Source organism: Haematobia irritans, chromosome 1 (assembly GCF_050003625.1).
Source record: "Haematobia irritans isolate KBUSLIRL chromosome 1, ASM5000362v1, whole genome shotgun sequence".
Lineage (NCBI taxonomy): Eukaryota > Metazoa > Arthropoda > Insecta > Diptera > Muscidae > Haematobia > Haematobia irritans.
In genome coordinates this window covers 150,271,734-150,283,991 of record NC_134397.1, presented here as the reverse complement: position 1 = coordinate 150,283,991, position 12,258 = coordinate 150,271,734, and the positions used below count along the sequence as shown (strand labels likewise).

At 31.8% G+C, this 12,258-nt stretch overlaps 2 protein-coding genes across 6 annotated transcripts in view; both read left to right on the top strand.

Moving 5' to 3' along the window:
• mesh (sushi domain containing 2 mesh) overlaps nucleotides 1-12,258 on the top strand; it is a 163,220-nt gene that overhangs the window by 24,661 nt on the left and 126,301 nt on the right. The window lies entirely within an intron of this gene.
• bnk (bottleneck) lies at nucleotides 6,948-8,995 on the top strand. The gene has a single exon (XM_075291895.1). It carries the CDS (start codon nucleotides 7,027-7,029, stop codon nucleotides 8,698-8,700), a length of 1,674 nt encoding a protein of 557 aa, XP_075148010.1. The 5' UTR covers nucleotides 6,948-7,026; the 3' UTR covers nucleotides 8,701-8,995.

Genomic DNA, 12,258 nt, shown 5'->3' with positions numbered 1-12,258 from the left:
CTCCATTTAAACTGGTCACCAGATGTGACATCCGGAGCCTCTTGGAAGACCAAAATTCATCTGATTGCGTTGAAATTTGGTACGCGGTGTTAATGTATGGCCTCTAACAACCATGCAATTGGTTTATATCGATCCATAATAATATATATAGCACCCATATAAACCGGAAATAAAGAAATAAAGAAATAAAGAAATAAAATTTTGACAAAATATTGAAATTAAATTTTGACAAAATTTTTCATAGAAATTTCGAATGAGTTTTGCTCCTTCAAGAGGCTCCGGAGGTCAAATCTGGGGACGGTTTATATGGGTGCTATATATTATTATGGACCGATATAAACCAATTGCAAATTCAAATTTTATTTCTATAGAAAATTTTGTCAAAATTGTATTTCTACAGAAAATTTTGTAATAATTTTATTACCATAGAAAATTTTGTCAAAATTTTATTTCTATAGAAAATTTTGTCAAAATTTTATTTCTATAGAAAATTTTGTCAAAATGTTAGTTCCAAAAAAAAAATTTTCAAAAGTTTGTTTCTATAGAAAATTTTGTCAAACTTAATTATATACGTATTAAATCTGCCTTGTTTAGTTTAATATATACCACGTTTGGGCTAACTTACAATATAGAAGACGGTGTTAGGAAGGTTTAAAAAACCTTGCCATCGGCAAGTGTTACCGCGACCAAAGTAATTCGATTGTGGATGACAGTCTTTAGTAGAAGTTTCTACATAATCCATGGTGGAGGGTATATAAGCTTCGGCCTAGCCGAACTTAGGGCCGTATATACTTGTTTTTTGGTCGTTTTTTTTTTGAAGAGAATTCTTTTGGTAAAACACAGCCAACCTTATTCCATTTAGTACAAATATATTGAAATATCTAACCAAATTGTATTGTATTTTTCATGTTTCTGGCTGTATTTAATGTAGCGTATAATTAAATGGATAAGACACACACACACACACATACATACATGGTTCATGCCTCTCGCGTTTGGCATGGGTGTTCAGTTGTTGATATCATTTAAATGTTTATTATCCTGTCGGCTACATCCTCATATCACTGGAGAAATTGGCGACCGCCCATACATCTATTATACTATCATGTTTTATAGGACACATTATGTATATGACATTATGCATATGATTAATTACATATTTCACTCCCATGTGTATTTAGTTATAGCATCACATAGCACAATTTCCCCCAGCATAGATATATTATTATGTGATATTTAATTCGCTTACAATCAATTTAGATTTTTCGAAATTTTCTCATTCTGATTTATTATGTGTGACAAATAATTGGAGAAATTAATGAAGGGAATTTAAATTTGCTTGAATTATTTCAAGATGGGAATTTATTGGAGTTTAAATTTCGTATTCAATACATAATATTTGTAGAACTGTTGAATGATTTTATGGAATGTTATCAGTTTTTAAATATATGTAATGCGTAATTTGTTTCAATATGATTTGTGAATGTAAACTGAAGTAAAAAAGTTTACTTAGAACCAAAGATTTTGATATTTACTTAGGGATTTTGGTATTGATTCCGGGCCAAGGTTATGTTAGGTGGCAGCCCGATGTATCAGGCTCACTTAGACTATTCAGTCCATTGTGATACCACATTGGTGAACTTCTCTCTTATCACTGAGTGCTGCCCGATTCCATGTTAAGCTCAATGACTAGGGACCTCCTTTTTTTATAGCCGAGTCCGAACGGCGTTCCACATTGCAGTGAAACCACTTAGAGAAGCTTTGAAACCGCTTAGAGAAGCTTTGAAATGTCACCAGCATTACTGAGGTGGTATAATCCACCGCTGAAAAACTTTTTGGTGTTCGGTCGAAGCAGGAATCGAACCCACGACCTTGTGTATGCATGCGGGTATGATAACCACGGTGTCTCCCAAAAAAGTGGCCAAAAAGTGGCTTCTTTAAATTAAAATCATTTTTTGCGCAACAACCCAAATTAATAATCCAAATTATAACGAAAAAAATAAAATTTATCCCATACTTAAAACTATTTTATCTTTAATCCAACGACTAAATATTTTATTACAATTTTCAGTATATTTAAATTATCCTTCCGAAGAAAAATTTCAAAGATGGGTGTCCGGGATTTATTGCAAAAAAAAAAAATTAAAGCAAAGATTATTAACATTCCTGTGTTTGGAATTTGTTCCGCAAGACCCCAGGTCGTATAAGCTCTTCATCAGATTACTCATGACGTCGTTCAATTGAGAATATCTTAATTTGTAAATTGAAATTATTTTATACCATAAAATCTAAAAAAGTAAATCTGAGCATGATAGATTTGATACAAATAAGCTAATAATTTAAGTTGAAGATAAACTATTAAATATAAGAAGAATTTTCTGTGGTTTAAGAAAATTTTGTATTTTCAAGCAAAAAGAGAGTTAACGAGTTAAAATATTTTACCTAAAATGTACTCATTTTAGAAAATTATGAACTATTTGGTGAATAATTTGAATTTTGGAAATTTATGTACTTCGTTTATATAAAACTTTTTTTTATGAGTTGTGTCGTTCGAGTAAGCAATAAATAATGAACATAATGAATATTTTTGCATTATATACATGAACAAAAAATAAAGTTAAATTGGATTTTGAAATTTTTGTTGACTTTTTTAAAGGCTGAAATATTGGTTCTAGATTCCAACTTTTGCATCGACTCTAACAAAGTGTCTCAATATATCGGATTGTTTTACCCATTGTCCATTGTTTCTGATCACTAAACAATCACAGAAAAAACGTAAACTACATTATGGGAAAAATGAACTATCTCGTGCGAAAATTGAACTAAATTTTATTCCAAATTTTGAGATTTATTAAATTAATTTTGGATTTGTAATTACCATTTACGAAATGCATCTTTCTCGAAAGAAAATGAATTAAAAACAGTATACGGCCGTAAGTTCGGTCAGGCCGTATATTATGTACCCTCCACCATGGTTTGCATAGAAACTCCTACTAAAGACTGTTATCCATAATCGAATTACTTGAATTACCGATTAAATACGTATATAATTAAGTTTGACAAAATTTTCTAAAGAAATAAAATTTTGGCAAAATTTTCTGTAGAAATAAAATTTTGACAAAATTTTCTATAGAAATAACATGTTGACAAAATTTTCTATAGAAATAAAATTTTGACAAAATTTTCTATAGAAATAAAATCTTGACAACATTTTGTATAAGAATACAATTTTGGCAAAATTTTCTATAGAAATAAAATTTTGACAAAATTTTCTATAGAAATAAAATTATGACAAAATTTTCTATAGAAATAAAATCTTGACAAAATTTTGTACAGAAATAAAATTTTGAACAAATTTTATAGTAATAAAATCTTGGCAGATTATTTTTGGCGATATGGACCATTTTTTGTGCGATTGGGGATCTACTATATATAACTATAGACAGATATGGACCAATTTTGGCATGGTTGTTAACGGTCATATATTATATAGCTCCCATATAAACCGATCCCCAGATATGAACTCTGGAGCCTCTTGGAGGAGCAAAATTCATCAAATCCGGTTGAAATTTGCTTCGTGGTGTTAGCATATGGTCCCTATTAACCATGCAAAAATTGGTCCATATCGTTCCATAATTATATATAGCTCCCATATAAACCGATCCCCAGATTTGACCTCCGGAGCCTCTTGGAGGAACAAATTCATCAGATTCGGTTGAAATTTGATACATTGCGCTAGTATATGGCCGCTAACAACCATGCAAAAATTGGTCCATATCGGTCTATAGTTATATATAGCCGATCGCAAATCGCACAAAAATTGGTCAATATCGGTTCATAATCATGGTTGCCACTCGAGCCAAAAATAATCTACCAAAATTTTATTTCCATAGAAAATGTTGGCAAAATTTTATTTCTATAGATACGTTTGCCAAAATTTTAGTTCTATAAAAAAATTGGCAAAATTTTATTTCTATAGAAAATTTTGTAAAAAATTTTAGTTCTATAAAAAAATTTTGCCAAAATTGTATTTCTATAGAAAATTTTATCAAAATTGTATTTCTATAGAAAATTTTGTCAACAATTTTTTTCTATAGAAAATTTTTTTCAAAATTTTATTTTTATAGGAAATTTTGTCAATGTTTTATTTTTATAGAAAATTTTGCCAAAATTTTACTTGTATAGAAAATTTTGTCAAACTTGTATTTCTATAGAAAATTTATGAAGTACCTCTAAGTTGGAGAGAAATATTTTGCAAAATCTACCAAAACGTCAGGAAGTCAACCAATCTACAAAACAGTAAAAAATCTGCCATTTGTGGCAGATTTCTATCAACTGTGACAGCCGTGTTCATAATTTGTGTATAATTGTTTATATCCTCCATAAAAAGCGACCCCCATATTTCATATTTTCCATATTTCAATTCTGGCTCTCTGATTACCGTCAAAAATTTCTTATCGCTTCGTAATTATTTGTAGACTTCCCTATATAAATCGGCCAAGAACTGAGTTATATACGTATTTAATCCGCCGTTTTTTTTGTTCGGTATATGGACTAACTTGCAATTTAGAAGACGGTGTTAAGAAGTTTTAAGATACCTTGCCATCGGTAAGTATTACCACAACCCAAGTAATTCGATTGTGGATGACAATCTTTCGCAGAAGTTTCTACGCAATGTATGGTGGTGGGTACATAAGATTCGGCCTGGCCGAACTTACGGCCGTATACACTTGTTAGTTATACAAACATCAAATCCTTTATTCTCACAATTTTAGCTCTGTCTCTTCACGCTCACAAAAAATCGCTTCTGTAACATATACTCCCAAACATATTTTGCTTCAAGCATATACATTTTTGGGTATTGCCCAAACATTTATATGTTTGATCTCTTCCAATATATAATATGTTTGAAAGCATATTGGTCTAAACAATATATGTTTGGGTAGTCTAAGTTCCAAACATTTTGTATTTTTGCATCCAAATTCAATAATGTTGCCTTCCAAAAAACAATATGTTATTATGTGAACATATAATATGTTTGGAAGCATTTTGCACCCAAAAATATTATATGCTTAAAAAAAATCTCCCAAACAATATTGTGCTCAAAATTTTATTTATTTATTTATATATTTACAATCATAATGAATTATGAAAATAAACAGGTAATATAGGTGCTAACAACATAGGTTTTCGACCTGAATGCTCAAAATTTTGTTTCTGCCTAATTGTATATTCCCTCACATCTTTCTCACTTCCACGAGATTTTTTAGTTCTTAGCACCTTTTTCTGTAATACAAACATTGTAGAAGAAATTATTCAATTTTATGATTTTTTTATTTTAATTTTACCTTTTGCCGGACGGGGATTCGAACAGCGGACCACACAGTTTGTAAGGATCAAAGAAGTAGCTGATCAATTGCCCAAGGGAAAATAAAATGTTAATTTTGTAATAACAAGCAACAACCACCAACTTAATTCAATATCGCTCCAAGCTACTAAACACATATATGTTTATAGGCTATTTCTAAATTAATATATGTTTGCATCCAAGCATATTATATTTACAAACATTTTATGTCCCAAACATAATATTTTCTAACATATTAACATATATGTCCCAAACATGTTATGCTAGTTTATGAACATTATATGCTTGCACTCAAAAATATTGTGTTTAAAAATTTGTGTTCCAAACATATAATGTTTATAGCCAAACATATGAAAAACAGTCTTTTTCATCCGTGTTGTTACTAATGCTCTCCCAAAGACTCTCAAACTTACTGTCAGCATAACAAAAGACAAAGACAACCACCCAAACAAAAGCTATTCAAACTAACATAACAACGTCGGTATTTTTTTAAAAAATGCAAATTTCTAAAAAATTCAATTTTCTCATCTAAAACAGAATCAATTTGAAAAATTGAAGCGATTCGTCATATCTAACGAAAATTTCCTTCGGTTTGTGTGAAAAAAAATTATGGCGTGTTAATATATGTAATTTAATTTTATTATTTTATAAACTGCCAATATAAAATCAAACCTATCCATTCATTTTTCCCATTACCTACGATGGTTATTTTCTAACATGGTTATTTTCAGTCGTATTATTATAGCTAAGGTCACACAATCAGCATTTTTTCTTATGCTAGGGATTTTTCTAATTGAATGAAATTCCAGATATTCGTCTCTGTAAGTATATTCTTTAAATTAGGAAATTGTTGATGGAACAATTATCCTCATCCCAAAATGATGGTATAAACCATAAGTAAAGTTATTAAATATTTTGTCAAGTGAATCTGAGTTGTTGCGGTGGTGGTAGTGGCGGCGGCGGTGATGATGAGTTTGGGCAAAAGAATATACAATCAAATTCCAATGTGCTGCAGGATAATGTCATAACAACAGCATGAGTTTGTGTGCGTAAGACAACAATTAAGGATATTTATGGACAGTCGTTAATCATATTAAAAATGTAACGACTATAAAGGTAATTAACTAGAAAATTTATGACAATATCGTTCACATACAAACGCACTTTAACACTGAACTAAATACAACGTTATAAACCATTGAGAAGCCGGTTTGGATTGAGGGACCATCTTTAAGCTGAAAGCAGCTGGTGTTTTAGTTTAAAATCTATCTATCGCAAAAATGTCAAACAGGTATGCAAATTTGTACTACCACCGAAACGCCAAGAAAAAAAAACTCTCAAAGAAAAGTGTGGCATTCAAGGATTAATATAATAAATAGGATTAAAAGGTGTTACTTTGTTGCAGGATATCTCGATATCAGGTAGCTGATGCAATGTAAAATAGGTGAAGGGATTAACGCCTTTGGCATTGTTGTACCAAGGAAGGGCATATACTAAAATTCCTCCTGGTTTTTTGGTATAAATATTGCCAGGCCACTGGTTATAAACATTAAACGCTATTTACAATTGACAACGACCACAAGTCTAAGGACAAGCAGAATTGCTTTAAAAAATTCTGAAAAAAAAATAGAAAACAAATTTTAATTTTAGTGGAAAACATGAGTTTAAGTGCCTACAGTTTTCAATTTTATTCATACAATATGCCCTCCTATAGACCAGGAGCCATCATTCACAATGATAGTATGGATGTGGATGATATTGATTTATCACAGCCCCCACCTAAACCACCAAGAGCGGCAGCCGTGCAAAATTTAATGGCAAGTGGTGGCAGCAATGGTAACATCAGCTCCAGTATAGGTAATATCTCCAATGTCTCTTCGACCAGTCATTCATGGTTGATGACGTCTACACCCAAAAGCCCTATGACCACCACAGCGGCAACAAAACCACAAACAGTTGCCCCAGTGGCACAGTCATCGCCAACTGTCCCCATAAACTATTTTACGAATGTCAATGAAACCCCAAAATCAATTTACCCAAGTGCAGTCGAAGCTTCTGGCTCTTTGGGGGAAATGAAATTACAACCGCGTCTTCATATACCTCAAAGGGGATGGTCGCATGAATTGCGAGCCAAAGCATTGCAGTTATCCAAGCGTGGCTCAGCCAGTGATGAGGAATATCTATCAGCTTCCGGCCTAGAGGAAAAAAGAGAATACGAAGCAGAAAATTCCAATGATACATTGGCTGAAGTTACAGCACCACAGCAGGTGATTCAAACAAGCAGTTGGTCATGTCAAATCAGAGAAAAAGCTATGGAAATGTCTCAACGAAATGCTGTGAAATTTGCACTACCACCACCAGCAGAGCCTTTGGCAAAGGCGGATAATACAAAGGTAAATGTTGGAGGCCATCAAAGGATACTATTGCAAAGATCTTCCTTTGGCCAGGATCTAACCTATGACAGTGGCAATCATTCGTCCTTGTCATTTAACGACAGTCAACAAAGTAATTTAAACAGCACCTTTTCCATTGTATCTCCAAGTCATAAGGGTAGTAGTGAGGATGTCTCTCGGGATATTTCGGTTAGGGATCGTATTTGCTATTTCAACACCCTTACCTCATCGTCACCGATGACAACATCCAGTAGTAGCACTTTTATAAGCCTTTTGAAAAAATCGAAAACTCAAACAAAAGCTACCCTTAGCCAAAACAGCCAAGCCAGTTTTAATACCAGTGCCAGTGCCAATGGCCTAAATAGACAATTTTCCACACCGACCAAACCGAAACGTTGGTCCACCCACATGAATTTGCACTTGGAATCGCCTTTGCAAGGGGGTTTGGAGAAAGTAGTAGCAGCAGCAGCAGCATCACCATCATCATCAACATCAGTGTGGCAGGGTGGAAATGCTTCAACATCATTCATATCTCCATCTCATCTTAACGAAACAGTGCAAACGCCCTCCACATTGGCCACCCACAATTCTGGAACCCTGGCACCACCTATACTGGGCCAAACAAATGGCAACAACTTTTCATCATTTGGATCTTTTCGCGAACCCTCTACCTCCAGCAACTCTATGTTTGGTGCTACCAGTACTACCTCCAACTCCACGTTTCCGGTGCAGAGAAAAAGCTCATTGCGTCGTAAACCATCCATTGAGAAATCACGACGACCCATTCAGAGACAAAACTCAAATGTTGGCGGATCCAATGGAGTTGGCGGAGGTGGTACCAAACCCCAAATGCATGCCGTTATGGAGGATTTAAGTTTGGTAATGCCCGTTAAATTACGTGTAGCCGAATATGAACGTCGCATTATGATGGAAAGTTGAGTTGAAGGAGGACGAGGCGTGATAGGGAAGATGACAGCGTATACGGATGTTGCTGAGTGCAAACAAATTTGTTGGTTGATGATAGCTCATTTGTTGCCTGCATTTAGCATCCTGTGTGTGTATTTGTGGTGGTAGTGGTTACACATATGTATGCCACAATTTTTAAACTCTACTAGAGTTCGAAGAGATCAATTTCTCTACGAGTGTTTTTAAAAAACACTATTGAGGATTTTTGAAAATAAGTTTGAAACTTTTTTTGTGCGAAAAAAATTTATGATATTAAAAATATTTTAAAATTTTTCATTATCTACCATTTAAAATGAATTTCTATTTTAATAGCATATTCATAAATAATTGTACTAAGTACGCATTTAGTTTAAGTAGCTTAAAGTATGACTTTATGAAAAATACAATAAAATAAAATAATTTTTTAAAAATAAATTTTTAAGTGTCGTATATTTTTGAAAGTGGTGCAAAATTGACGCAGAAGCGATGAATTTAACATGGGCCATAGGACGGATTTCCACCATTTCAACAGTCGTTGCACTGAATTTGCATCACTTCTTAAGATTTGATTCGAATTCAGTGAATTAAAAATTTTGTGATATTTTGGTAAACAAATAAATTTTTATGATTTTTATAGAAATAAAATTTTGACAAAATTTTCTATAGAAATAAAATTTTGACAAAATTTTCTATAGAAATAAAATTTTTACAAAATTTTCTATAGAAATAAAATTGTGACAAAATTTTCTATAGAAATAAATTGTTGAGAAAATTTTCTGTAAAAATAAAATTTTGACAAAATTTCCTATAAAAATAAAATTTTGACAAAATTCTCTATAGAGGTAAAATTTTGACAAAATTCCCTATAGAAATAAAATTTTGACAAAATTTCCTATAAAAATAAAAATTTTTACAAAATTTTCTAAAGAAATAAAATGTTGACAAAATTTTCTATAGAAATAAAATGCAGACAAAATTTTCTATAAAAATAACAATTTGGCAAAATTTTCTATAAAAAAAATTTGACAAAATTTTCTGTAGAAATAAAATGCAGACAAAATTTTCTTTAGAGATACAATTTTGACAAAATTTTCTATAGAAATAAAATTTTGACAAAATTTTCTATAGAAATAAAATTTTGACAAAATTTTCTATAGACATAAATTGTTGAGAAAATTTTCTGTAAAAATAAAAATTTGACAAAATTTCCTATAAAAATAAAATTTTGACAAAATTCTCTAAGAGGTAAAATTTTGACAAAATTCCCTATAGAAATAAAATTTTGACAAAATTTCCTATAAAAATAAAATTTTGACAAAATTTTCTATAGAAATAAAATTTTGACAAAATTTTCTATAGAAATAAAATGTTTACAAAATTGTCTAAATGTGCTGCGACCGCAGAGTATGGTCCCTATATGGGAACTAAGTACTTAATTTTTTGAAATTTGACGGGAGATAAAGCCAGATATTTCTAAGAACAAAAATTAATAAATTCAAACCTTATTATTAAGCCATTCTTGGTTGACTCATGCCGTGTGCTGAGCCCTGTTGGAATTCCTGCCCAAGGCTTCAATACAGCATTAAGAACATTGTCGACGAATAACAGCGGGGCACCCCCGCCGTTACAGAGAAAACAAAAAAAAAACAGTAACTGACCACTTTCTGCAACTCCTAGCTCTTTCCAGTCTACTATTTTTGTGCATCGGTTAGTTTTGCTGTTTGTGGAAATTCTATGGGTTGTCCAGCTCAAGAGCAAGTTCTAACACTGTGGCATGGATTGCGATCAATCCTGACCTTCATTTTTTCAGATAATTTCTGGTGTTATTACCGTTTTTTGTTAACGTTTTGAACGCGATGTAACACACACTGAAAAAGATATTGTCGTGAGGCCAAAGATTTCATGTCCTTAAAATACAAATCCGAATTTTGCTCAGCATAGAAGACGCATTTCTACGATATACATTTTTTTTCTTTGTCCAAAAGTCTATAAATTTTTCAATCAAGTCGTTTTGTCCTTATAGTTAAGTGATTCGACTTAAAATTGGGTATCCTAAAATAAAGAAAAATGAGACTAAGCTCAACTTGGCTTTAATAATTCGGAAAAATTCTTCAAAACTAATGAAATCGTCTTTAAATTTGGTCACTTTTTGCACCTTGACAACAAAGCAAAAAGTGTTTAAAAATAAAAGATTTTTTTAAACATATTATTGTAAAGACGTTTTACTTGAAATAAAGCATAATTTCAAAGTTTCGGAATCAACTACAAGATTCCGAAACTTTGGAAACATAAGTTGTCGTTAACATGATTTTTAAGAACTCTGATAGCACATCAAGAAAAAAGTTGAAACAAGTATATACGGCCGTAAGTTCGGCCAGGCCGAATCGTATGTACCCTCCACCATGGATTGCGTAGAAACTTCTACTAAGGACGGTCATACACAATTGAATTACTTGGGTTGCGGCCGATGGCAAGGCAACTTAAAACTTCTTAACATCATCTTCTAAATTGTAAGTTAGTCCATGCGAGATATATAGTAGACAAAAGAAAGGTCGATTAAATACGTATATATTCAGTTCATGACCGGTATATAAAGGGAAGAAATAATTACGAACTTTTGTGCGGTAATTATAGAGCCAGAATTGAAATATGGGGGTCGCTTTATATGGGGCCTATATACAATTATGAACACCAGTCTACCAAAAATGACAGATTTTTTACTGTATGGTAGATTAGTGGAATTCTTGATGTTTTGGAAGATTTTGCAAAATATTCCTCTCTATCTAAGAGGTGCTTCATAAATTTTCTATAGAAATAAAATTTTGATAAAATTTTCTACAGAAATAAAATTCTGAAGAAATTTCCTATAGAGATTATGTTTTGAGAAATTTTTCTAAAGAAATAAAATGTTGGAAAAATTTTCTATTGCAATTAAATTCCCAGCAAAAAAAGCGTCGCCAAAAAAGTAATTAAAATGTTCTTTTTGGATCCGGAAGTGGTGCAAAATTGACGCAGAAACGATGAATTTAACATGGACTTGTTATAGGACGGAAGTCCTCCATTTTAACAGCCAGTGCACTGAATTTGTATCACTTCTATAGGTGTGATCCGAATTCAATGTTTTGGATGTAAAATAAAAAAGTCTGTGATATTTTGTCAAATAAATAATTTTTAAATTTTTTATAATTTTTAATGGATTCTAACGCTTGTGTGAAACGTTTGACCTCAAATATTTCCAAAAATTCACAATTTTTTCAGATTGGATTTATCATTTTTTTCGACAAAATTTTAATAATTTGTACATTTTATGAATTCCTAAACTGTTTTTAACCAATTTGAAACAAAAAAAGTTAACATTATCCATTAAAAGTATGAAAAAACCAAGTTATAAAAAATTGAATTAAAAGAACTTCCTGGGTAGTTAAAATAAAGAACTTCACTGGGAGTGCATCTTCTGGAAGTGCTTTTAAAGTTGTGTCTTTGGAAGAACTTCCAAATTTTTTGCTGGGTTTTGGTAGATTATTTTTGGCTCTTAGAGGCTCCGCAAACCAA

What these genes read in the sequence shown, in the direction of transcription:
- bnk (XM_075291895.1), top strand. Translation starts at nt 7,027, where the DNA reads ATGAGTTTAAGTGCCTACAGTTTTCAATTTTATTCATACAATATGCCC.